General features: G+C 41.9%; 1 protein-coding gene across 5 annotated transcripts in view; it reads right to left on the minus strand.

Annotated features, from left to right (window-relative positions):
- The window catches only part of CLCN3 (chloride voltage-gated channel 3), an 85,432-nt gene that overhangs the window by 51,058 nt on the left and 6,587 nt on the right, over nt 1-27,787 (minus strand). For 3 of the 5 annotated variants that reach the window (XM_082625084.1, XM_082625079.1, XM_082625080.1), the window contains exon 2: nt 22,359-22,534. The exons of the other annotated variants lie outside the window; for them this stretch is intronic. In XM_082625084.1, the coding sequence (XP_082481210.1) occupies nt 22,359-22,518 (160 nt within the window). In that variant the 5' untranslated portion in view covers nt 22,519-22,534. The remainder of the gene's footprint in view (nt 1-22,358; nt 22,535-27,787) is intronic. 5 annotated transcript variants of the gene reach the window in all.

Genomic DNA, 27,787 nt, shown 5'->3' on the forward strand with positions numbered 1-27,787 from the left:
GCCTCTCAGGTGATTAGAGTAGGAGATTCTCCTTCTGAAATAGCGATGGCGGGACGATGCCACTAATCAAAAATGTGCTGTTCATTAGAAGCAGTTCCACAGGACTCAGAGGCTTTGTAAAATTTGTTTTCCTAAGTACTGAATGAGCCAACCCTAAGGTCTACTCCAGTTCAATGATTTTTATATGAGATTTGGGGGCAAGAGAAGGAAAAAGAGGACTCAGATGGCAGTAAAGAGAGAAATTCTATTCGTCTAGTACATCTTAGTTATTTGGGAACTTTTTAAAAATTAGATTAAATAAAGTTTTTATATTTCAAAAAGTTTGAACCTCAGAAAGACATACCTTCTTATAAAATCCCACCTGGGATTTGGGAAAAAAGGTTCTGGGAAAGGAATATAGACTAGTTACTGCCATAGGACTATTCCATCTAATTCTGATTCTGGCTATTATCATGTATGAAGTGACCATGGGTGGCTTTCTCCTTCTATTTTCTCTATTTTTCCAATTTTCTTGGAAATGATTTTTCTCTTTTTTCTGCATGGAGAAAGGCATCAGAACCCAGCAACTCCACTGCCCCCCCCCGGCCCTGGCACGACCCTGTCCCGTCCGAGCCCCCAACCACCCGAAATGATTTTTTTTTTTTTTGGCAGTACGCGGGCCTCTCACTGCTGTGGCCTCTCCCACTGTGGAGCACAGGCTCCGGACGCGCAGGCTCAGCGGCCATGGCTCACGGGCCCAGCCGCTCCGTGGCATGTGGGATCTTCCCGGACCGGGGCACGAACCCGTGTCCCCTGTATCGGCAGGCGGACTCTCAACCACTGCGCCACCAGGGAAGCCCTCTACCATGCCTTTTTTATAAAATGAAAAGCTATCTACAAGATTTCCTGGTAATTTGTAGGCACTCTCTTAACCTGTTTTTTCTGATTTACAACTTGGTCATACAAGAAAAATAAAAATGATAGGTAGCTAACACTAACTAGAAGGGGAAGAATACCTCCCTTATAAAATACATTGACAGTGTTGCATAGGTAAAAGTTTTGTAGCATAAGTAAAAAGTTTTGAATTTTTTTTTTTTTTTTTTTTTTTTTTTTTTGGTACGGGGGCCTCTCACTGTTGTGGCCTCTCCCGTTGCGGAGCACAGGCTCCGGACGCGCAGCCTCAGCGGCCGTAGCTCAAGGGCCCAGCCGCTCCGCAGCATGTGGGATCTTCCTGGACCGGGGCCCGAACCTGTGTCCCCTGCATCGGCAGGCGGATTCTCAATCACTGCGCCACCAGGGAAGCCCTGAATATTTTTAAAGAACAAAACATTTGTATATGTATGCATGTATATATAATATGTCGTGTATCTGCATAGAGTTACGTTTAAAATGAGATATACCAAACTTCACAATTATCACTGAGGAAGGAATGAGGTGGAAGTGGGGAGGATGATGGTACATTGTTTTTACTTTATATAAAGTTCTACACTGTTTAAAGTTTTTAAACAAATATATTACTTATTTAATTTTGAAATAAATGATTACTTTTGTAATGATAAATCTGAAAATTAAAAAAATTGCAGAAATGAACGTATTTCTCATGCTTATGGGGTCCATGGCTGACACTTTCTCCTAAAGTAAAAGAATTATTATTCAGGCTAAGGTGCTTTCCAATTACACTTCAGAAAGGGAAGAGGTAAACTGGAAGGTGTGGCCAAAGAGGACTCGGACACAGATTAGGTATTATCAGACTAAGAAGCTGAATTACAGTTAAAGAGAGCAGAAGACAAATTCAAGAATTCCTAGGCACGGCTGTGGGGCAGGGCAGGGGAATGCTCACGTCACCTACAAATTGGCACTTGCCATCTATCTCTACAAGGATCAAATCCTGAGCCGCTGAGGCTGCTGACCCTCAGCACCCCCTGAGAGGAGTTCAGGGTGGAGAGCAGGAATGAAGCAGGTGCTCTGGGCTCTGGGGAAAACGGGCAGAACAGGTCTTCAGATAGTTAGATATTTTCAGGAGCCAATTTTATGAGCCCAATTCTTGCATCTCCTCGTATCAGAAAAGCACTAAAATCTTTCTTGGTGACGTCTGCTCCTCGTGACTAGCAGAAACCTTCTGCAAAAAATATGTGCTTGACTGCATGTACTCCCCCTTCGCCAAAATCACATGTATACTGACCTTGACCCCAGCCTCTTTGGAGCACTTTCTCGGAGCTCTCTGAAATGCTGTCTCCCGGGCTATAGTCCTCATTTTGCCCCAAATAAAATTTAACTCACAACTCTCACACTGCGGGTTGTTTTTTTTTTTTTTAGTCGACACGCGGGACAGAACCTCTGAAGAAACAAAACACTTAAGTGGCAGCATAAAAAAGGACTTAGAATTTCAAAAGGGGCAGGTCCTTCTCCTTCCAAATGCACCCTCGATTCTAACCGCAAACTGATGTGGGATTCTGGAGGTGTGACAATCAGGGAGGCACAGGGCATGATTATATGATTATAACTATGCATTGTAACTACACATACATAACTACATGTAATGTTCAACCTTCAAGCCCCTCTGAACCCACATGATCCAAGAAATCTACAACATTAGAAGTGCTTAAAAAATAAAAAAACAAAAATGTTTTTTATCTTTAGATATAACTACCAATTTACAGGAAATACAGGAAACAGAGAAACATGTTAAATGACAGCTCAGGAACACAATCAGGAACACTCAAAATGGGAAACAAATGATCTGATTTGTTAGTTTCTTCAACAAATACACAGTAAGAAAAAAAAAAGGGAAGGGGAGCCTTATAGAATTTTTTTTAAAGATTTAAAAGATATCAACCAGTTTCAATGTACAATTTTTTATGAAACAATTGGGGAAATGTGAAATAGACAAGATCATTGATTATAAGGAATTATTTATTTTTTAGATGTAATAGCCTTTAAAAGAATTATTATCTTTTAGACATACATAATGCAATATATATAGAAAAACAGCAACCCAGAGCTGAAGAGTAGTTAAAACAGACCCCAATGCAGAACTTGGCTCAGTGTTCTTTGGATTAGGATTTGCATGCTCCTTTTTTATTTTTTTTTTTAATTCCTTTAAAAAAAAGACTTGCAGGGCTTCGCTGGTGGCGCAGTGGTTGAGAGTCCGCCTGCCAATGCAGGGGACACAGGTTCGTGCCCTGGTCTGGAAAGATCCCACATGCCGTGGAGCGGCTGGGCCTGTGAGCCATGGCCGCTGAGCCTGCGTATCCGGAGCCTGTGCTCCGCAACGGGAGGGGCCACAACAGTGAGAGGCCCGCGTACCGCAAAAAACAAAACAAAACAAAAAACAGGAGCTAACACAGTACTGTAAATCAACTATACTTCAATTTAAAAACAAAACAAAACCCCAACAGGCGTTTCTGTGACAAACTCAGCTAAAATTTACATGGAAATGAAAAGGCCCAGGAATAATTAAGACACTCTTAAAGATAAGTGAGAGGACTTGCTTTACCAGACACTGAGACTGTTTATAAAGTTAGAGTGATTAAAACAGAGTGCTTTTGACATAAAGCTAGAAAAATAACCAACAGTACAGAATAGGGAGTCTAGAAATAGACCCTCCTTTACATATGACCCTTGATATATATCAGAGGTGGCTCTACAAAAGAGTGGGTAAGAAAATGGTTTTCTTAGTAAGTAGCATTGGTACCACAGGCTACCTCCATGGAAAAAAAAATTAAATACACCCTTATCCATACACACCCACAAAATCACCCAGATGGTTACAGACTTGAATGTGAGAGGCAAATAAAACTCTTACAAAATAATAGAGAAAAATATCTTCATGACCTCAGGGTAGGGAAATTTTTCTTACGACCAAAAGCATTAGCCGTAACACAAAAGATTATGACACAGGACCACATTACAATTAAGAACATCTGTTTACAGTCTGTCCATTAGGAGAATGTTATAGACTGAATGGTTGTATCCCACCAAAATTTATATATTGAAAACTAAAAATTTTATATATTGAATCCCCAATGTAGTGGTATTTGGAGGTGACTGGATCATGAGGGTGGAGCCCTCGTGGATAGGGTTAATGCCCTTATAACAGAAACCCCAGAGAGCTCCCTAGCGGACACAGAAAAAGATGGCAGACTATGAACCAGAAGCAGCTCCTTCTCACCAGACATGGAGTCAGCCAGTGCCTCAATCTTAGACTCCCGGCCTCTAGAACTGTGAGAAATCAATGTCTGTTGTTGAACCTACCCAGTCTGTGGTATTTTTGTTACAGCAGCCCAAACAGACCAAGACAGAGAGTGAAATACCACCCACAGAATAAAAGATATTTACAACACATTTAACAAAAAGCTTGTTTATAGAAAATAAATAACTTTTACATACCTCTAAGACAGATATGGCAATAGAAAAATCAACAAATGACTTGAATAGGTACTTCAAACATTTTTTCAAATGGCTCATCAGCATGACAAGATGCTGAATCTCTTTGGCTACCAAGGAAATGCAAATTAAAACCACAATCAGAATCCATAACCTAGCCAGCAGATGGACAAACTTAAAAGTCGGACATCATCACGTGGTCGGTGAATGTGGAGCCAGGGAAGCTCTCATACATGCTTACCTGAGTGTAAAGTGGAACAGCACCATGGAGAACGTAGCCTACGACCCAACAAGTTCACACCCAGACCGATGAAATCTGTGCACACACCCACTAGGGTACATGGATAGTATTCAAAACAGCACTGTCTATACCCACCACAAACCGTGAAGAACTCAAAGATCCATCAGTCGTAAAATGAGTAGGTGTACTGTGCTGTATTTATAAAAAAGAATGGTATAGTCTAGAGCAACATCACAAGACTACTACCTGCAGCAAAGAAGATTCTTCGAACTCATGCTGCATAGAAGCAAGAAACAGGGCTTCCCTGGTGGCACAGTGGTTAAGAATCCGCCTGCCAATGCAGGGGACATGGGTTCGAGCCCTGGTCCGGGAAGATCCCACATGCCGCAGAGCAACTAAGCCCAAGCACCACAACTACTAAGCCTGCGCTCTAGAGCCTACGAGCCACAACTACTGAGCCCATGTGCCACAACTACTGAAGTCCACACGCCTAGAGCCCGTGCTCCACAACAAGAGAAGCCACCGCAATGAGAAGCCCACGCACTGCAACAAAGAGTAGCCCCCACTCACCACAACTAGAGAAAGCCCACCAAGCACAGCAACGAAGACCCAACACAGCCAAAATTTAATTAATTAATTAATTAAGCTTTTTTAAAAAGCAAGACAAAAACATTTACTGTATGATTCCATTTATTTAACCTTCAGAAACAGGGCAAAGCTAAATTATAATCCCATTGATGCATACTTAGATGCTCAAACCATAAAGTAAAGTGAAAAAAGTGACTAGACAAAGAGAAAACAGTATTTATCTCTAGGGAAAGGGAAGGGGTTGTGATCAGCAAGCTTCTGGAGTACAGTAATCCTTTATTTTCTTAACCTGAGTGGGTTGCAAAGGTGCTTGCCTTGTAATAATTCATTAAGCTGCACAAGTATGCTTTACGCATTTTTCTGACGTGTTATACCTCACAATTCAAAAGTCTGAAAAGTTAGAAATTTATCCTAAATATCTCTAATTCTACTAACATTTAGTGTGGATTTATTATTCTTTTTTTCTTCCCTATCCTAAACCTCTCTAGTCAAATCTTATTTACAGTGTCAATCAGTTACAGATAACAGGTTCGTAAGTATCTACACTGACTTTCATTTGTTCTAAGCACAGGTTCTTCCAAAGAACTTCCTCTAAATGATAGTGTTTTAGAAATGTTTAAACAGGTCCACAGACTCCCTATGATTTTATGTATTTACTTCAGCGGATGATTTTATAGGCTTAGTTCATAACTCCTGAAGCCTTTTTCAACTGAAATTTTTAACTGGAACCACAACACAAAACGGGATTTACCCGACTATTTTCTCAATTCTCCCAAGAACAGTTCATAAGTAATGCTCTACGTGCACAGGAACAAAGTAAATTCACTACATCATGACATTAGAGTAAGAGGGGTAGAGTACATGTACCAAACAATTATTCATTGACCGAGTAATTTTAGTTAACTTTCTATGGACTTCTTTTTGTGGAGCAAGACAATAATTACAGGTGACATTTGAGGTACAAATCCTCAGGCTCTATATATGAGAATCAAAACTAAGCTCACTTCTTTCCAATGACCTTCCTGAGGATATCCAACCAGTATTTGATTGGCTTTTCATTGGTATTTTAGGCTAATTTCATCAAGGCACCACTTCACAATACCAAGTTCTTTTTAGTAACATCTTGAATTATAGCACTTCATAAACTTAGTATGGGTTAGTTCTCCCTAAATGTGTGACCTAACCCTTATCCAAGCACACAAATTTGGGAAGTCCCCTACTCCACACATATTAGGTAGGAAATACAGATGCAGGAAATGTTTACAAGGTAGTTGTCAACAGAAGGTGAAGGGTGTCAAACGTATTAAGAACACTGCTTAGAATAAGTATCAGATGAACCCTAGAATTATTTGCTCATTTCTAAAAATAATTCTGAGTAGACTGTTTGAAAGAGTTTTGACCTTCTGCTGACAGATAACCATTAAATGGTAGTGCAGTATTTTATTAACTTGATTTTAAGAATTTCTAAAAAATCCTTGACTGAGGATTCACGATTTAACCATTTCATGTTTTTAAAAGGGTTGAATTTACGTTGCCAAATTCAACTTTAGGGCCAAATGCCTCACTCATTAGAACCAAGCCACCAATGTCATAGGTAGATGCCAGATGAAACTAAAATCAACTTGTCACCTACTGATGACATCATGAACAAACGTAACCTCTGAAAAGCTGTAGCAAAGTCAGATTATCCTAACTCAGAATGCATTTCTTGGATTTCTGAGCTATACCACAACTTTACGCTATCAGTAATTTGTTTTTGCTTACAAATCTCCATGCAAGGAACCGAGTTCACTAAAAAATTACTCTTGGCTTACTTTATTAATGTTTTCTACCTGCCGCTGACATCAAACAAAGAACTTCATTATTCTTGTTCACAGGAAGCGACCAGCTCCAACTGTCTTAGCAGCATTTAGAGTCTTTAGCAACAATTCTACCACCCATTTTCAAACCACTGTATTCACTACACATAAACAGATATTAATAAATGCCTTCCTCCCAGTAATTTTTGCTAGGAATTTAGAATACATTCATGTGTTCAAATATTACGCAACCATTAAAAATTATTAAGGTAAGCTTTTGTAACACAGGCAATGCTTTGACTATTAACTGAAAAAGGTCCCACTCGTATATGGCATCACCAGCTTCATGCGCTAGGAATACAGAACGCTTAACTCTCCTTTCACCCCCAAACCACATCCAAACAATCAGCACGTCTGCCTGGTTTCACCTCAGAAGCTACACTGAACCCGTCTGCTCTGCATCCGTCACTCTGCCCGTCAGAGATCCATCACCTCCCTTTGACCTACCACACCTACCTCCCTGCCCTCACTACCTTCCAACCCACCTGCTCACATGGCAGCCGAATCATCTTCTAAAATTACTAACATGTTACTCCCCCATCACTCTTTAGGAAAAAGTGCCCAAACCTTAAAATGCAGGATTTCAACCTCGCTTAACTACCTCTTCAGCCTCAGCCCCTTCCGCCTCTAGCTCCTAACTCCTTCCTCCCTGAGGGTCCCCCGCCTGTACGAACTCCCAGGGCCCCCCGCTCCACCCTCCCTGACCTGCCCGACCCCTCATTTTTCAGTTCTCGCCTCCCATGGTGCATCTTAGATTCCCCCCCACACGTCCTCACGCCCGTACTGCTTCTTTACAGCGTTTCCCACAACACCACTGTAACTGGTTCTCGTGGGATTATCACTTATTGTAATGGCGCTCGCTCTCTCTCAGTAGAGCACAGACTCCATGAGACAGACTCACATCACTCTTGTTTGCTGCTCTATCCCGAGCTCCTGGCATGGTGCCTGGCCCCTAAAGGAGGCTAAGAATTATTTGCTGAATGGAACATACATAGAATTAAGTCTAGAAAAAAGATACGAAAACTATCAGCTATCCATGGGTAGTAGGGTTACGAGTGGTCTCAATTTACTACCTTTTCTCATTCACATCTTCTGCAATAAGCACATCTGCTTTTATTATTTACAAGTTAACTCTTTCCTACCCATATTTTACAATAAACATTACTTGGGACTAATTTTAGATTTATAAAAAAAAGTTGCAAAGATTGTACAAAGAGGTCCCGAGTCCCTCTCACTCAGTTTCCCAGACTGTTAACATCTTATGTGTCCAGGGCACATTTTTCTCAGCTAAGAAACTGACATTGGTACGTTACCACTAAGTCAAGCCCAGACATTCTCTGGCTCACCAGCTTCTCTTTTACTGTCCTGTCTCTATTCCAGGGTCCCATCCAGGGCATCACATTGCATTTAGTCAATGCATCTCCCTCCACTCCTCTGGTCTTGACAGTTTCTCAGTCTTTCCTTGTTTTTCATGACCTTGTCCTGCAAAACATGCCCTCAGTCTAGCTTTGCCTATTGTTTCTCTTGTGCTTAGACTGGGGTTATGGGTCTTTGGAAAGAATATCACAAAGGCAAGTGCCCTTCTCGTCACATACTGGGGGTATGTGACATCCACATGGCCTCAGGGCTGGTGGGAACGTCCAGTACTCGGCTATAACAGTGTTCGCCAGCTTTCTCCACTGCAGAGTTACCATTTTCCCCTCCTCTATTCTTTGGAAGTAAGTCACTAAGTCTAGCCCACCCTCAAAGGAGGAGGTAGGAATTAAGCTCCTCCTCCATGACGGTGGAATAGCTACATAAATTATTTGGAATTCTACATGGGAGACTTGTCTTTTCCCCCCCATTTATTTATTTGTATGTATATGTACTCATTTATATTTATCTTACACTTTGGTTATAATCCAATTCTACCTTATTGGTTTTTGCTCAAATGGTTCCAAGTTTGGTCACTAGGTACTCTCTCAGGTTAGTTTCAGTGCTCCTTTGACACGCCTTCATCTTTTTGTCTTTGAGCACTTCCTTCCGCTGGTACTACACATACCCTGGGCTCATCTTGTACTTTCCCTGCCCCAGGTCTAGAATTAGCACTCCTCCAAGGCAAGCCAAGTCACCACTAAGCCCTGAAGTTAACCATATAAGATTATTGTGAACCCAGGATAATCTACATGAATGTCATGATGCAATCTGTTTAATGGCTACACTAAGTGTAAGTAAGTTTAACCTCTGAGCACCCAAAGCCAAAACTGCCACAAAGGATTCTCAGGTATAAGAGCAACATTGGCACCATTTCTTTTACTATATTCTTCTATTTTGTTTTCAAAACTAATCTGAGTTGAGTGGGTAGAACAGATTTGATATTTTGTCTTCATTTTTCAAATAAGAAAAATGAGAAACAGAAGTGATGACAGTGACTACCGTCAGGGAGCTGGATGTAACATAGACAGTATATTCCATCCTGTGCCTTTTCCCTCCTGGATGATGATGACACTGCCACTTCGGGCCCCTGTGTAATACAGCTGTAACAACATGGGTGAATGACAGTTCCACTCCACTGAATATCCTACTGGCTTCATAGATGTCCAGTTAAACCAAAACTTTTCTCAATACACCAATATTCGTTCAATAAATAAAAAGGAAAGATGACTCCTAAACACTATAAAATAAGACTAGCTAATATGTTAAACAGATGAATATTTATAAAGTAGCCAACTTTTAACAAGCTTCTACTGGATGTATGCCAATAGATTAAACAGGTAAGAAGGGAGGATGAAATAAACAACATCCGTGGCTGTCCACGGTTCACTAGTATCCCAGCCCCACAACATTTAGAAATGAGGAAAATAGCATTGCTCATCAAGAGTTAAGATATGTCACCAGTACATAATGGATCAGCTCTAAACAGAACAATGCAGACAGGAAAATAAATGACTTACAGACCAACACAAATTAGTAGGATAATTAGACAGAAAGGTAGTGGGCTTAGTCTAGGAGGAAGGCAAGCTACAACCAAAACAAATAAGAAAAGTCAGTAAAGCAAACATACAACAGAAGCAACACAGTTCACAACACAGGAGAGGCCCCTAAGCCAAACCTGAGAAGTCAGGGAAGGCCTTCTAGGGACGTGAGGTGTAACCTGAGAAGCAAAGCACATGTACTAACTGGTATTACAGGCAGAGGAAACATGTTCAAAGACCTGGAGATATGCCGGCCAGGCACAAGCCCCAGCCTGACATTTACAACGCCCAGCACAAGAGAACCAAAGAAGGCTCATTTGCCACATGGCTAAATTTTAAGTTATAAAGCAAGTTAAACTATTCATGAAATATGTTCTATCTTCCTACATTGACAAATACACCTTATAGTGAGTTGGAAGTTTTGGCTCAGTTTTATAAATCTGAAGACAAATTGGTGACAATTTGGAAAACACTGCAAAGCATTAAAAAAAAAAAAAAATTCCATCACCCAGGGAAAAAAATCATTATTTTGGTGTATCTCCCTCCAAATTTGTGTGGGGTATGTGTGTGTATATAGTATTTTAAGAGAACTGGGATCACATTAAACAAACAGATTTTACCCTTTTTGTATAAGCCCTTCCATTCTTACAGCTTATAATACAACACAGCAAGTCACCTTATTCAGTTACCCAATGTGCATTTTGCAGCTGGCTTATCTTAAGTCATAATTCTCACAGTATGGGCACGTGTGCCCCGCAGACCCCCTGGAGATGCCCAAGATCTTTTTCAGGGGGTCTGTGGGGTTAAAACATTTTCATAATAACACATTTGTGTATGACTGAAATGATACATTTGCACCAGTTTCCTATTGCTACTGTAACAGATTGCCACAAACTGAGTGGTCTGAAACAACACAAATGTGTTCTCTTCCAGCGGCGGAAGTCAGGCGTGCACAATCAAGGTGTCTGCCGGGATGCGCTCCTTCTGGAGGCTCTGGGGGAGACTTCTCCCCTTGTCCTTTTCAGCTTCCTTCTCCGGTTGGGCCGCGGCCCCTTCCTCTTAGTACCCCAGGCTTGGGTCTCGGACTCAGCCTCCTGCCTCCGCCTTGCAAGGAGCTACCCAGATAATCCAAGAGAAATCACTCCATCTCAAGACTCCTCACTTACTCAAAACTGGAAAGTCCTTCTACCATGTAAAGTAACCTGTTTACAGGCCCTGGGAATCTCGGAGTGGGGGTGGGAGGGTCAGTGAGCCTCCACAACAGCATCTGTCTTTTTCACTCTCCAGTATTTATGGTACATGAGCAATAGCAGGTGCACGGCTGGCACCTAGCACAAAGCCAAGCAGGGGCACCAAGATGGACCAGCAGGCACTGTACTCTGTGCCACCATGTCACCACGGGAGAACAAAGGCCTGTTTCCCTTCCAAACGTCCTTCATAAAACAGTAAAAGTTATTTGCTTTACGAAATCGCAACTCTTGAGTATACATCCTTTGAACGGGAAGAATACACAAAGCCTTTTTTGTGTATACTGTGGAACAATGGTTCCTTCTTGAGGAAAAGCAAAAATTAAATTTTGGAAAACCTGTATTCACCAGTGTGAGCCTGAGAGCTGCCCAGCACTTAAAGACGTCTGATGGGATTGTGGGATTGGTGGCAACAAAATGTGACTTGTTGGTTTTCTGTAATAAAATGTGTGAACATTAGCAAGATCTGCATAAATCTGAATTATGGGCTGAACTGTGTCCCACCAGACGTGTATGATAAAAGCCCTCGCCGCCAGCACCTCAGAATGTGACCAGACTTGGAGGTAAGGCCTTTAAAAAGGTAACTGAGGCTCAGTAAGGTCACTGGGGCAAGGCCTAATCCAGTAGGACTAGTACCCTCAAGGAAGAAGCGATGAGGACACAGATATACACAGACCATGTGAGGACACAGGGAGAAGACTGTCATTTACAAGCCAAGGAGAGAGGCCTCAGAGGAAACGAACAACCCTGCCAAAACCTCCATCTTGGACCTTCAGCCTCCAGAACTGTGAGGAAATTAATTTCTGTCGTTTAAGCCACCTAGTCTGTGGTACTTTGCTACCGCAACCCTAGCAAACTGATAAATCAGTGCCTCAATTTCCAAAGGACTAATGCATATTATAAAAGCATGCATGGGTAACAGATCCACTCAAAAGCACAAGATAGGCCAATGGATTTTAATGTAACGCAACGCAGAAAGTTCATTAGTATGGGTTCACTTACCACATTGCAATTAACCTTTAAGAAATTACCCTCTGTCGAGTTTGGGTGTAGTATCAAAGCAGGATATCCACAATGATCTGCAAAGGCTATGAAATTATTTCTTCTTTAACTATGTATTTGTATAAGGCCAAATTTTCTTACCTATTTCTCATGGGTTTCAACTGAACAACACATTACACGAGGTTGAATGAGGAAGCAGACCTATGAATCTAGATGTTTCCTATGAAGCCAGACATTAGAGATAGTGAAACATGAAACGTCGCTCTTCTCAATTTATTTTTACTTTGGAAAACAGTTATTTTTTCATAAAAAGTGTTATTAATGTTATAATATAACTAGTTATTGTTATTTTTAAGTGAATTAATAAAGGGCTGAAATTTAATTTTTAATATGGTAAGTATGGATAGCTATAACCTACATTAAAAAAAAAAAACCTTGTTAGGGTCCTCAATAATCTTTTAAGAATACAAAGGTATCTTGAGAACAAAAGGTCTGAGAACTATTGCCTTAAAAGGTATACTTAAATATTAGTCAAAGCCAGGCATTTTGTGGATACTTTTTTTTTTTTAATGTCTGTGGTAGCTACTCCCTTTAAAATCTATCATAGCTGCAATCATCATGACCTTGTCACATGGAACATAAGTTTTGGACCTTCTGTTAATCATTTACCTATGACTTCCAGTAGGCACAAAATTATTTTCAAAACAAAGACCCCCAACCCTGCCCACTTTTCATTAAGAGGCCTTCTAGTGGCTTTTATTCAGTCTTAGGTTTTGTTAGGCTTTTCAACTTCTTAAGGAAAACGAGCTGAATGTAAGTAAATAGCTCCGTTATAATTCCAAAATATAATTCTAAAATCACTGCTATCTAATATATATCAAACCTTCAGCAAAAAAAAAATCACAATAATAATATACGTTGATGACTTCTGAAACGCTTCATACTGTCCATCTATTCCAAGATACTCTAAAATACATCTATGGATCCTGCCAGATCATCATAAATAATCAATGCCTGTACCATATAACCCTTGTGGAATTAGGTCTTGTGATTCAAGTCAGCAATACTGATGGATGTTATCATGAAAGCCCTGTGAAAAGCACTGCTGTTTACTCCAAGCATAGTCTTGAAAATCAGTCTAGTACATAGATAGGAACCACTTCATAAAGTTACTCAAAAATGGATTATCTTAATATCAGCAATAGGGCTTCTGCTGAGAAACTGATTGGGTTTTTCTCTCATAAACACTGTGAATCACTTAACCAAACAGGTTCCCTCATTTCACTTGCTGCTACAAAGCTTAGAGCCAAATTCCTAGTCTCCCCTCAGCAAGTAAGTACTATGTCGCTAATAAGTTTTCATTGGCCTCATTCATCTCTACATTTTATGTCATTTCAACCTGTTTTCCCTTTGCTTCAGCCTTCTCAAATACTTATGTTAATTACTGAATTTCGTGTATCTTTATACGCTGCTTTACATCCTTTCTTTCAAATGAAGTAAAGCATTAGTATATTACTCACTGTAAATACATGAGCACTTTTACCTAACAAGATATAAGATCCTGGTTAATATGAATCCACTTCTAAGAAGCAGCTCAGTCCCCTGGGGCTGATACCATGCTTCTGTGTCTGCAGGACAAAGGACTGGACCCTGGACTGTGAGGTTTGGCCATATCCTAAGAGGTATCCTGTAGATGGTCAGCCAGCTTCTGGCATGGTCCCTCTGCATCCACGTCGCCAGGCCTCTCCTGCTGACATTTCTAGTAGAGACAGTTCTGACAAACACACCAGCCAGAGGGTATGTGACAAATAAAATCACAACATTTTGAATAAAGCTAAATCTAACAGTAGATATGCAAATGAAACTGCTGGAATCTCTTGTAACAGCTCAGAAGGTAAGTTAAGTTTGAGCAGAGGTGGAAGGGTCACAAGACCTAGAACTGAACAATCCACCTCTCAGCCCACACAGCTGTACGTGGTTTCTGGGTTCTGAGGCTCAGGATGCGATACATATGTGAAACAGAATACAACAATCTATGTGATGTCTCTGCATTCCATTCCCAGTGATTATATGTCCCAAGGTCTTGGAAAAAAACATAACACCTGACATTTGAATTTAGTATTTCCAAAGTTTGTTTAAGGTTCTCTAGAGACAGGAAATGGAAGCAATCAGGAGTGAGCCCTCTGGATGCTACCGTTCCTTGCCCACTTCCTCTCTCAGTTTGTGACACTACCATTTACACACAATCTAGAAAGCTGGGAGTGACTCCTGATACAGCAAGTAAGCCACACTATTCACAATTCACGCATGACGAAGAGGGATGTAAGAATCTAAATGTTAGACTCATTACCGTCATTAACACAGATTAATCGTTGAGAGTTAATTTGCTGAACAGAGGCCGACTCTAGTTTTTACCCCGTCAGTCAGTCTTCTTACTCCCAGTGAGAGCCGTACATTTAAGAATAACACTGCAGTTGTACAGAGGAACGCTCGTGTGTTTCATCTTCAATGAAGCAAGAACCTTATGGTTCTCTTTAATGAATACAACTCTGACGACAAAACCTTGGCACCCTCTTCCTGCTACTTATAATGAAAAATTTTGCATTTTCCAAAGAACCTGAATTTTAGACTAAAGTGACTCACTCAATATACTTAATATAAATATACATCAAGCCTAATTTTTCAGCTTTTCACTAGTTTAGATTTTCGATACTACTAATTAGTCATCATTGTTAAGGATAACTTCTATTTTTTAGTCACAGTGTGTTCTGGATTATTTAGGAGTCACTCTGAGCAGACAAGGCTGATTTCATTTTTTTTTTTTTTTTTTTTTTGCGGTGCACGGGCCTCTCACTGTTGTGGCCTCTCCCGTAGTGGAGCACAGGCTCCGGACGCGCAGGCCCAGCGGCCATGGCTCACGGGCCCAGCCGCTCCGCGGCACGTGGGATCCTCCCGGACCGGGGCACGAACCCATATCCCCTGCATTGGCAGGCGGACTCTCAACCATTGCGCCACCAGGGAAGCCCTGATTTCATTTTTGAGATCTGGGTCCACCTCTGTTTTCAAAACAAGGGCTAGCTATGTAACAAATAAGTAACTCAATTATCCACTGGAGTCAGGGGAGTCCAAAGTGGTTTATCGCTACAAGCTAAATCCTAAACCAGAGTCGGATTTTAGTTTTAGAGCTATATCTCTTTTTAATACTACCAGAAATGTTCCTGACACCTCACTTGAATGCTAAATTAAAAGGAAATTGTTCAAGTTGGGGGAACAAAGTCTAATACACCTAAAGGGGAAGGAACACAGGAGAAAAGGGTACCACTGCTAGTTACAGAGGAAAAAACTCAGGTAAAGTGACTTGCAAGGGTTACAGGGTGAGTAACTGGCACAGCCAAGATGTAAGTTCAGGTCTACAACTTGAAAGCCGATGAACATAAGATTTCTACTCAATACATATGCCAAACACTACCAGTTCTTTCCAGTGATTAATTATTCTTTGGTATTCTAGAGAGATATTGAGTCATAAAAGAATATTTAAGACTCAACTGCTTGTCCACTGTCTATGTCCATGCTCCATACACAGAGATGAGCTCTCTTCTTGGGCACCTGCCTTGGCCCGGGCAGGGAGGTCTCTCTGAGGCCCGCACTTCCACCACAGGACTGTCCTCTCCCAGCTACTGTGAACAGAACCACTTCAACTCTGCTGAAAGAAAGGATATCACCATCCTACCAAGGACATTCACTGTCTCACAACCTAATACCTTTTCCTACCGCTGGGCCTTCATGCATTATCTTCCTTTCCAGAACACTCCACAATTCTAAACAGGTACTGAAATAATGTCCTCTTTGCGAGATGTAAAATTTATAATCTGTACCACCCAATTTGACACTTAGATAGTTGTCATCAACTGCTGTTCCACAACTTGTACCTTCAACTAGGCTAACTCAGAGGACAGGCTCTGTATGAGAAACATTAATGGTTGCTTACTCTACGGTCATTCCAACTTCTCCCTTGTTCACAGAACCTTTTGTTTGGTTGGTAATGTGCCTAAATGCAAGGAATAAATCATGATTGCTCTAACCAGTCAATAAGCCTCCTAGTCAGTGATCAGTCTAGGTGAGGTCATGTAATCCACTTCTGGCCAGTGATGTAAGAGTGTGTTCTGTGATCTAGAAAAGTGTCTTCCCTGATAAAGAAAAAAAAAAAAAGACCCTTTCTTCCCCCCTTGCCCCTTCCTTCCTACGTGACACTGTGTCCTTTGGAAAACCATGAGTGAAGACATCACCAACACTGGACGGCAGTGTGGAAAGCTGGAAAGAGCTAGGTCCTCCTGTGTCTTTCTACTGCCCTGCGTTACTTCTCTGGTTCACATACAGGGCCAAGGAGCCACTTAAACACAGAAAAGTGGGTATGCTGTTAAATTTCACCTGATTTTTCAAATTATGAATACATGTGTTTAGCTGGTTTATAACTTGTAGTTAAAATTAGGAAAATCTCCATCAATGATGAGGCAAGCCAATGATTAATAACAGCAAAATACTGCTGCTGCTGTTTTTAAATCAAAGAACATTTAACAAAATAGCCGGAGAAGACACAAGGCAGTGAGAAGCTGAAGTGCCAACATTGTGAGAAGAAGTCAAACAGGTAAACCCAACAGCCTTGGTCACTGTTTGCCCTGAGTCGTTTCCTGGTTCAGAGCAGCACCGTGACGGAGAGGCCCAGCTGGGAGCTTTCGCCAGTCTCACGGGGCCACGGAGACAAAACCACCAAGGCAAGTGGACTTGAACGGGCGAACATCCTGGAGAAAAGAGAACAGTTCATGCCATGATGCCTTTCCCTAAAAATATCTACAATTCCTAACCTTCATGAGCAAGAGGCTGAGAAACCAAGCACACGGCAGTGGTTAAGAGACTAAAATGATAAGCAGAGCTGTCATCAGTTTCAACATGTCAGAGAGACAGAAACTGAATTTAAGGGCCCAAAATAAAGAAAGAGTCTTCATAAACACACTTTAGTAGGCTTTCCACTAAAATCCTCAAGGGGCTGTGCCCTAAAAATAAAGTCAGTCCAAAATAGACTAACCCTCAGAAAGTCTGAAACCAGGCTGCAAATTCTCTCCATCTTTGATGGGATCATTGTAACTGGATCCTAGACTACCTGCCTGCCAAAAAAAACTAAATACACTACGGTGAAGATATCATCCAGAACATCTATAATCCAGCATTCCGTAAAAAAATTACAAAGCCCATCCACAGTCAGGGCCAAAAGACTGAAAACCAAGAGGAAAAAGAGGCAAAAGACACAGACCCACAGGTGATCCATACATTAGAAGACTCAGACACAGACTTTAAACAAGTGATTAATATGGAAAAACACACACACACACACAAACACAGAATTTCTCCCAGAATACAGAAGTCTATTTAAAAATAATCACATGGAGGGACTTCCTTGGTGGTCCAGCATCAAAGAATCTGCCTTCCAATGCAGGGGACACGGGTTCAATCCCTGGTCAGGGAGCTAAGATCCCACATGCCATGGGGCAACTAAGCCCACGTGCCACAACTACTGAGCTTGCATGCCTCAACAAGAGAGCCTGCGTGCCGCAAGCTATAGAACCCACGCACCCTGGAGCCTGCACGCCACAACTAGAGAGAAGCCCATGCGCCACAAGGAAGTGCCCGCACCACAACGAAAGATCCTGCGTGCCTCAACGAAGACCCTGCGTGCCGCAACTAAGACCCCCCAAAAAAAGAAAAAGATAATCAAATGGAAATTTTATGACTGATAAATAACTGAAATTCAAAACTTGATAGAAAACAATGAGATAGCACTACACACCTGTTGCAACAAATCCAGAACACTGACATGCTGACAAGGATGTGGAGCACTGGAACGCTCATTCATTGCCAGTGGGGATGCAACATGGTACAGCCACTTTGGAAGACAGTTTGGCAGTTTCTCACAAAACTAAACATAGTATTTGATCCAGCTATCATGTTCCCCGGTATTTACCCGAATGAGTTGAAATATCCAAACGAGAAAAGGAAAATACAGAAACGAGCATAAGAGACGCAAGGATCTCAGTGAAAAGACGTAACACGTGTGATTGGAGTCCTAAAAGCGGGGGTGGGGGGGGAGCAGGGGAGATGGCAGAAACAGTATGTGAGGACACACTGGTCAAAAGTATCCACAGATGAAATTAAAAACAAATAAATAAATAAAGTCACAAGTCAGGAGTTCTAGTAACCCCAGCCAGAATAAATACAAAGAAAACCAGTTAGGCACACTATGGTTAAGCTTCTAAAAAACCAAAGACGAAGAAAAAAGCCTTAAAAGAAGCCAGAGTAGGGGAAAATACAACTGATAGCTGACTTTTCAGCAGAAGGCAAATGACACCAAAATTACATCTTTAAAGTGTTCAAAGAAGAAAACTGTAGATCTGGAATACAGCTGCAAAAATATCCTTCAAAAACAAAGGTGAAACAAAGGCTTGTAACTGTGTGAATTTATTGCTAGTAGATTATAATTAAGAGAAATACTAATGAGAGTTCTTCAGGCAGAAAGATAACTATCCCAAACAGAAACATGAAAATGCAGGATAGAATGAAGAGCAATGGAAAAAGTAAAGCCACAAAATCTAATTAGGCATTGACATAAGATGACAATAATAATGTCTCATGCAGTTTAAAATATATAAAGAATTAACAGAGAGGATAACAATGGCACAAAAAGCAGGAGGGGCCATAAAAAGAGGTAAAGTATCGTAAGGCCCTTAACATTTCCCATAAAGTGGTAAAAGTAGTAATTTATAGTAGAACTAATAAGAGTGCGTGTTATAATCTCTAGAGTAACCCACCAAACAGAATATAAGAGAATACATAACTAACAGGGTACTGGGGGGAAGAGAAAGAAAGAAAGGAAAAAAAACCAGCTGTGACAAATAGAAAATAAATATAGATTTGAACTTAAATACATCAGTGGTTACATTAAATGTAAATGGACTACATTTACATAAAACCAACGTGAACAACAAAACTCATATATATGCTGGGTTTTGGTACAAAGATAGCCAAATATTTCAATGTAACCGAGTAAAAAGTCAAGAAACAGACCTACAGAAATAAATCTACTTGACAGATGACAAAGATGTCAGTGCAGTACACTGGAGAATGGAAGGTTTTTTCAATATAGGGGCCAACTAGTTATCCATATGGGGAAAAAAATGAATCTGAACACTTAACTCACATCACATATAAAAATTAATTGCAGGTAGATTATAAATCTAAATGCGAAAGACACAAAAAATAAAACTTCTAGAAGAAAATGAGAGAATATCTTCTTGACCTTGAGGTATGGGAAGCTATCTTAAACAGAACACAAAAAAGTATAAAAAATAAAGGAAAAGATTAACTGCTTTTCATTAAAATTGACGACACCTTCATCAAAAGATTCCATTAAGAGTGAAAAGGGGGCTTCCCTGGTGGCGCAGAGGTTGAGAGTCCACCTGCCGATGCAGGGGACATGGGTTCGTGCCCCGGTCCGGGAAGATCCCACATGCCACAGAGCATTTGGGCCCTTGAGCCATGGCCGCTGAGCCTGCGCATCCGGAGCCTGTGCTCTGCAACGGGAGAGGCCACAACAGTGAGAGGCCCGCGTACCACAAAAAAAAAAAAAAAAAAAAAAAAAAGAGTGAAAAGGCATACCACAGAGCAAGAGAAGACATTTGCAATACATAAACCTAACAAAGGACTCAATCAGAATGCATAAAGAACTCTTATAAAGTAGGCAAAAAAATTGAACAGGGACTTCAAAAGAGGCTACCTAAAAAGCCAATCAACATATCAAAGGCATTTAAACTCACAGGTCATCAGGCAAATGTAAATTAAAACCAAAATATGAGATTACTACACCCACAATTAGAATAGCTAAAATTTTAAAAACTGATAACGTCAAGTATTGGTGAAGGTGTGAAGCAACCAAAAGTCACACACTGCTGACAGAATGTACAGGTTACAACCACTTCGGGACTATCTTTAACAATATCTAGTAGCCCTGAGACCCACACACCCTGTCATCTAAGATGTCATTCTGAGGTATAAATCCTACAGAATTATGTACATGATATGCACTAAAATATATGTATATGAAAATTCTCAGCACCATTATTATTAATAGCCAAAATCTAAAAAACTATATTTTAATTAAAAAACCTAAATACCCTTTAGAAATATATGATGGGTAGAATAGATAAATTGCAGCATATTTACACAATGGCATACTACACGGCAATGAAAATAAATTTAACTACTGCTATATAAACAGATGAATCAAGACATAAGTAAATGACACCAGACTCAAAAGAGTATATATAGTACAAATCCATTTATATGAAGTTTAAATACCTGCAAAAGTAATCTGTGGTGATAGAAATCAAAATAGGGGCTTCCCTGGTGGCGCAGCGGTTGAGAATCTGCCTGCTAACGCAAGGGACTCGGGTTCGAGCCCTGGTCTGGGAAGATCCCGCATGCCGCGGAGCAACTAGGCCCGTGAGCCACAACTACTGAGCCTGCACGTCTGGAGCCTATGCTCCGCAACAAGAGAGGCCGCGATAGTGAGAGGCCCGCGCACCGCGATGAAGAGTGGCCCCCGCTCGCCGCAACTAGAGAAAGCCCTCGCACAGAAACGAAGACCCAACGCAGCAAAAATAAATAAATAACTTAATAAACTCCTACCCCCGACATCTTCTTTAAAAAAAAAAGAAATCAAAATAATAGTTACCTTTGAAACTGGAAGGGGGAACAAGTCGTGTTTTATTTCTTGACTGAGGTATATGAGTGTGTTCACTTTGTAGAAATTCATTACTTTCCACGCTTGTGATGTGACGACTGTTGTGATGGTTAATTTTATGTGTCAACTTGACTGGACTTCAGGATGCCCAGATAGCTGGCAGAACATCATTTCTGGGTGTGTCCGTGTGGGTCTTTCCAGAAGAGATAAGCATTTGAATCGGCAGACTACAGACTCTGCTCTCTGCTCCTTTTGGGATATCTTTCTTCTGCCCTGGGGCATCAGCACTCCTGGGTCTGGGCCTTGGCACTCAGACTGGGATTACGCCACTGGCTGCCCTGGTGCTCAGGCCTTTGGGTCTGGACTGGAACTACACCACCAGCTCTCCCGGGTCCCCAGTTTGCAGATGGCAGACGGTGGGACTTAGCCTTCACGATCACATGAGCCAATCTTTCATAATAAATCTCTTTCTACGTGCTTCTGTCTCTCTCTATCCCATCAGTTCTGTTCTTCTGACAGCTCCAATTACAGCTGTATACCTCTCTGTACTATGCATACTAAAATTTTAAACTTTACCCATATACAAGGCTTTCTTTTGGGGTAATGAAAACTAGACACAAATGGTAGTTGCGTAACACCGTAAAGGTACTAAATGCCACTGAATCGTACACTCTTAAAATGGTTAAGTTTGGGCTTCCCTGGGGGCGCAGTGGTTGAGAATCTGCCTGTCGATGCAGGGGACACGGGTTCGAGCCCTGGTCTGGGAAGATCCCACATGCTGCGGAGCAACTAGGCCCGTGAGCCACAACTACTGAGCCTGCGCGTCTGGAGCCTGTGCTCCGCAACAAGAGAGGCCGCGATAGTGAGAGGCCCGCGCACCGCGATGCAGAGTGGGCCCCGCTCGCCGCAACTAGAGAAAGCCCTCGCACAGAAACGGAGACCCAACACAGCCAAGGTTAAGTTTATGTTACATGAAATATCACAGTTAAAAAGAAAAGTAGGGCTTCCCTGGTGGCGCAGTGGTTGGGAGTCCGCCTGCCGATGCAGGGGACGCGGGTTCGTGCCCCGGTCCGGGAAGATCCCACGTGCCGCGGAGCGGCTGGGCCCGTGAGCCATGGCCGCTGAGCCTGCGCGTCCGGAGCCTGTGCTCCGCGGCGGGAGAGGCCACAACAGTGAGAGGCCCGCGTACCGCAAAAAAAAAAAAAAAAAAAAGAAAAGTAACCCCAAAACTTAACCTCAATAAAACAATGTATATATTTATTAGCAGACATTCATGACTCTAAATATGAAGAGTTGTAATGCCAAACTTACCCACTGCTGTGTCACCATCTAACAAGTTGTCATCTTCAGAAGTCTGAAAGTCCATAATCACACCTGCTCCATCTAAAAGCTCCTCATCACTACTCGCACTGGTTATACTGTTGTAGCTGTTTCTATAGTAGCCTCTATGAAACAGCTGCTCAGACTCCATTTAGCTGTCTGGTTATCTGAAAAAACAAAGGGGGAAAAGTGGCTTTAACATTTTCCCAACATATAATAAAAATCATCTACTTTAATAAGTCGAAGGAAACTTCTGAACTCTGTATTAAAAAATATATATACTAACTTCATTCACTATAATAGCTAACTCTATTGTGTTCAGTTTTGGGGGATCATTTGATAATTCTATTCTCACCAAGAAGCTGTAAAAAGGAATGAAGAATTTCTTCAGGTGGTGGTATAAAACAATCTCCAAGATCAACTGTTAAGTTAAAAGACACAGTACAGAGAAGGGATTATAGTACACTACAATATATGTGGGGGGTCCCCCCGAAAAAGGGGGGCTGTGGTAGAGGATGAAATACAGTACACAACTGGTTGTGTACGTACAGATCATCTCCGGAGGGAGTTCCAAGAAAGCTGCCCACAGGGAAAAGGAACAGTGGCTGAAGCACCAGGTCTGAGAGGGAAACTGTATGTCCCTTTGGAATATCTTACCAGATGCAAATACTAATTTTAAAATACTGTCATTTAAACATTTTTAAAATTTCATTCTCCTTTCATCATTTTAAAATTTAATTATTTATTTATTTTATTTATTTATTTTTGGCTGCGTTGGGTCTTCGTTGCTGCGCGCAGGCTTTCTCTAGTTGCGGCGAGCGGGGGCTACTCTTGGCTGCGATGCGTGGGCTTCTCATTGCGGTGGCTTCTCTTGTTGCAGAGCACGGGCTCTAGGCGCGCAGGCTTCAGTAGTTGTGGTGCACGGGCTCAGTAGTTGTGGCTCACGGGCTCTAGAGCGCAGGCTCAGTAGTTGTGGCGCATGGGCTTAGTTGCTCCGCGGCATGTGGGATCCTCCCGGACCAGGGCTCGAACCCATGTCCCCTGCATTGGCAGGCAGATTCTTAATCACTGCGCCACCAGGGAAGTCCCCAGTTTAAAATTTAAACCTTCAGAGCCCATGGTCAAATATCAGCCATGAAAGTATGATAATAGGTCACGATTTCTATTTGTTCCCAGCAGATAACAAATAAGCACACGTTTCACTGTTCTTACTCCATACTTTAAAAACAATGTAACTCCTAAATAGTTTGATGTTTTAAATGCATCTATCTACTTGCTCAACATCCAAATGACAGTTCAACATCAGTGAGCTAGACACCAGCAACAGGCTTGAGAGGTTCACGTGTGGGACTTGAAAGGTGAAGCCGTAGGAGAGGTCCACCCAGTAAGCCTGGTAAAGCAAGACTTAGCTTTGTCATGATGAGTACACACAGAAAGTAAAGGATGAATGGAGTGACAAGCACTCCAATTCGAGTGCTGAATTCTAGCACCGAACATTTGAAGGGTTTTAAGACAATCTCTTGTCCTCAGTAAATGTTCCTTCGGCACATGGAAAAACAACCTCAAAGAGCTGCAACGATTAAAAATTATTTGTAAAGCTTTTACACTTTTTAGAAAAATAAAATACTGATAACTACTTTTAAAAGGTATACTATATAAATTCCCTAACTTAAAGACCACCTGAGAGAAGGTGAAGCTTGAGAACTCTAGTCTCAGCGTCTGGCACAGTGACTGGAACGTAATATACGGATAATAGTGGTCAAAATGCCAGACTGTTTTCTCAATCAACCAGGTGAAAAAAGAGAAATGAATTCAGTCTTCAATAAACAAAATCCTCTCTACAACAGTGTTAATCTGGTCTTGGGAGAATAACCAAAACCTAGCACCTAAGTTACAAAGAAAACATTAAGTATTTACCACTTTGCAATTTTATTAATGTTTTATGATTACCTCTACCAAAGAGAGCCTATTATACTGAGACTTGTTAGAATATACTAATTAAAACAAGGGTTTTATTTTAAGGTAAATGTTAAAATAGAAGAGCATGAAAATAACTGTTTATGCTAAGAACTCTGCAGTATCCATAGAGGTGATCAAATTCAATATTGTGGCTCTTGAGTAAATAACTAAAAGGCTTTTAAAAGAAAATAAGGATTAATAGTTCAAGAGTCATTTTAATTTTGATGCAGCAAAGCACATATGCTAAGATTTTGCAAAGGACACAGACATTCTATGCTTCACTTCTTTACATGACGGTCACACTAGAAGCGCTAACTAATACATGTGATAACACACGTCAATGAACGTTAATCCGCTAGAGGCTACAGAGCCTGAGGAATCGCTCTAAGATAAAACTGTCTGTGTCGTAGGCCCTCAATCAGCAAGTTCCAACATAGCTCCTACATTTTATCCCTGAGAGTCCTCAAACACCACTAGTGATAACTGCTAACTTAACCCTTTCAGAATGTCTAAAAACTTCATTTCACGAACACCTCTGAGACATCTAGACTCCATACCTTTCCTTATAACAAGAGCAACCCACTCTGTTCCAAAGGTTTATTAAACTCAGGCCTGCATGGGTTCCTATTTCTATAAATTCAATAACTTTAAAAAAACTGTTCTTATTAACCCAGAAACCTGCAGAGCTGAACTGTGTGATCAGCAGCCACTAGTCCTGAAACATGGCTCTAAGGAGAAACACCTACTGGACTTGTAGGACTTCAGGACAAAAAAGAATGTCAAGGATTTCGTTAAAAATTTCATATTGATTCCATGCTGAAATAACACTTTAGATATACTGGGTTTAATAGAATATATTATTAAAATTAATCTCACGGGCTTCCCTGGCGGCGCACTGGTTGGGGGTCCGCCTGCCAATGCAGGGGGTGTGGGAAGATCCCACGTGCCGCGGAGCGGCTGGGCCCGTGAGCCATGGCCGCTGAGCCTGTGCTCCGCAGCGGGAGAGGCCGCGGCAGTGAGAGGCCCGCGTACCGCAAAAAAAAAAAAAAAAAAAATTAATCTCACCATTTCCTTTTTACCTTTTTAATGTGTACACTAAGAAATTGAAAATTTCATATGTGTCTTGAATTTTCAGCACAAATGTTTTCATTGCACAGCACTGCTATGGAATAGTCAAGGTTCTATGGTAGCATAAAAGAAATACACAGAAGGAATCTGGACACCAGTGTTAAATCACTCTAGGTTTCAAACTCGATTCCCAGGCTTGACTACAAAAGGCTATTTAAACCATAATATAGCAGCTGAAATTTGGCATATAAAAAATGAAAACAATACTACAAAGTCATTTTTTCCTTTTAAATTGTCAAAAATATATTTAAAACCATTACAAAACATTATAATAGACACAGCAGCTTGCAAATATATTCTTGCAGAGCTAGGAAGAGGAGAGCTAACCCATGAAAATCTCTAGGGAGAAGGCCTGGTGCACTGCAGTGAGTTCCCAAATGATCTATGTACAGTCACCCTGACCTCTGTCATCTGGACACACAGCAGCCAGCATGGTCTTTTCTAAAAGCAGGTCTGATGGGTCATCTCTGCGCATGCCACGGATTTAGGTCTTAGTCACTTCTCACCATGCTTAGCAGACAAACTCTTCCACGCGGCGCACGACGCCCACGCAGCCCGGCCTCTGCTGCCTCTCCCGGGGCACGCATCTCCCTCTCAGCCCCACCAGGCCGGCCCCAGCTCCTGCCCTAGGCTTAGCTGCTCCCTGAGCCTGGAACAGACCCTCACCTCCTCATCTAGGTAATGCTCCGAGGCATTCTTCAGCTCTCACCTCAAGCATCCCTTTATTCAGTTAACAAACTCTCAAGCAGGGACTTCCCTGGTGGCTCAGTGGTTAAGAATCCACCTGCCAGTGCAGGGGACACGGGTCCGTGCCCTGGTCCAGGAAGATCCCACATGCCATGGAGCAACCAAGCCTGTGCGCCACAGTGACTGAGCCTGCGCTCTAGAGCCCACGAGCCACAACTACTGAAGCCCGCGTGCCTAGAGCCCGCGCTCCGCCACAAGAGAAGCCACCGCAATGAGAAGCCCGTGCACCGCAACGAAGAGTAGCCCCCGCTCGCCACAACTAGAGAAAGCCTGTGCATAGCAACGAAGACTGAACGCAGCCAAAAATGAAAATTAATTGATTAGTTTAAAAAAAACCTCTCAAGCAGAGTTTACTACGTCAGGCAGCATCCTAAGCATGTTACAAGCTAACTCATCTAAGCTTGGTACTAAATACAACCAAAACCCTAAATCTCAGGTGCTGTTCCCATCCTCATTTAACAGATGAGGAAACGGAGGCACAAGGGTTGCAGCAACCGGCCCAAAGTCATGCAGCTGTAAGGAAAGCCTTCCTAGCCTACCTCCTACCCGGGCCAGGCTTCCCCGACCAGGTCAAATTCTCACTGTGAGTTCTCACACCTCTCCTTGACAGCACTTAGCCCAGGTGTAACGGCACCCCGATTCACGTGATAAGTCCTCCCCTCCAGAGGGTGGCATGGGACCCAGCTGTGCCCATCTGTACTCAACTCTGCAATGCTGAGCACAGTACCACCACCTACGAGGGGTTCACTTTCTTAAACTTTTTATTCCGAGATATTGTGATTTCACATGTGGCTGTACATAATGCAGAGAGCTCCCATATACCCTTCACTCAGCTTCTTCCAATGGTAACTCTGGCACAATCATGATACTGACAGACTGACACAGAACTTTCCATCACAAGGCCCCCTCGTGCTGCCCTTTACAGCCTCACCCACCTTCTTCCCCTCCCCCACCCCTTCCTTAACCCCTGGCGACCCATAATCTGCTTTCTATTTCTAAAACTCTTCCACTTCCACAACGCTGTATAAATGGAAGCGTGCAGTCAACGACTTCGGGGGTTAGCTCTGCACTCAGCATGACTCCCTGGAGAGCCATCCAGGGGTCGTGCATGTCAACAGGTCTTCCCTCTTCGTTGCTAAATAGTGCTCCACGATACAGACATACCATGTGTGTTTGTTTAACCATTCACCTGTGGAAGAATGATCTGGCTCTTTCCTAGGTTTGGGCTATTATAAACAAAGCCGCTATAAATATCCACGTACAGATTTTTTGTGAACTTAAGGCTTCATTTCTCTGGGATAAAAGCCAAGGAGTGCAACAGCTGGGCCATATGGTGACTGCATGGCTGGCTTTTAAAGAAACTGCCAATTTAACATCCCAATTTTACAGCCCTACCAATAATGTATGGGTGAGCCTGTTTCTCCACATCCTTACCAGCACTTGGTGGTGTCGGGTTTTTTTTCTTTTTTTTAGCCATTCTGATAGGTGTGTAGTGGTATCTCACTGTTCTTTTCGTTTGTATTTCCCTAATGGCTGATGACGTTGAACATATTTTTATGCACTCACTTGCTACCTGCACGTCCTCC

Source organism: Mesoplodon mirus, assembly GCF_964341445.2.
Source record: "Mesoplodon mirus genome assembly, chromosome: 1".
In the NCBI taxonomy this organism is placed as follows: domain Eukaryota; kingdom Metazoa; phylum Chordata; class Mammalia; order Artiodactyla; family Ziphiidae; genus Mesoplodon; species Mesoplodon mirus.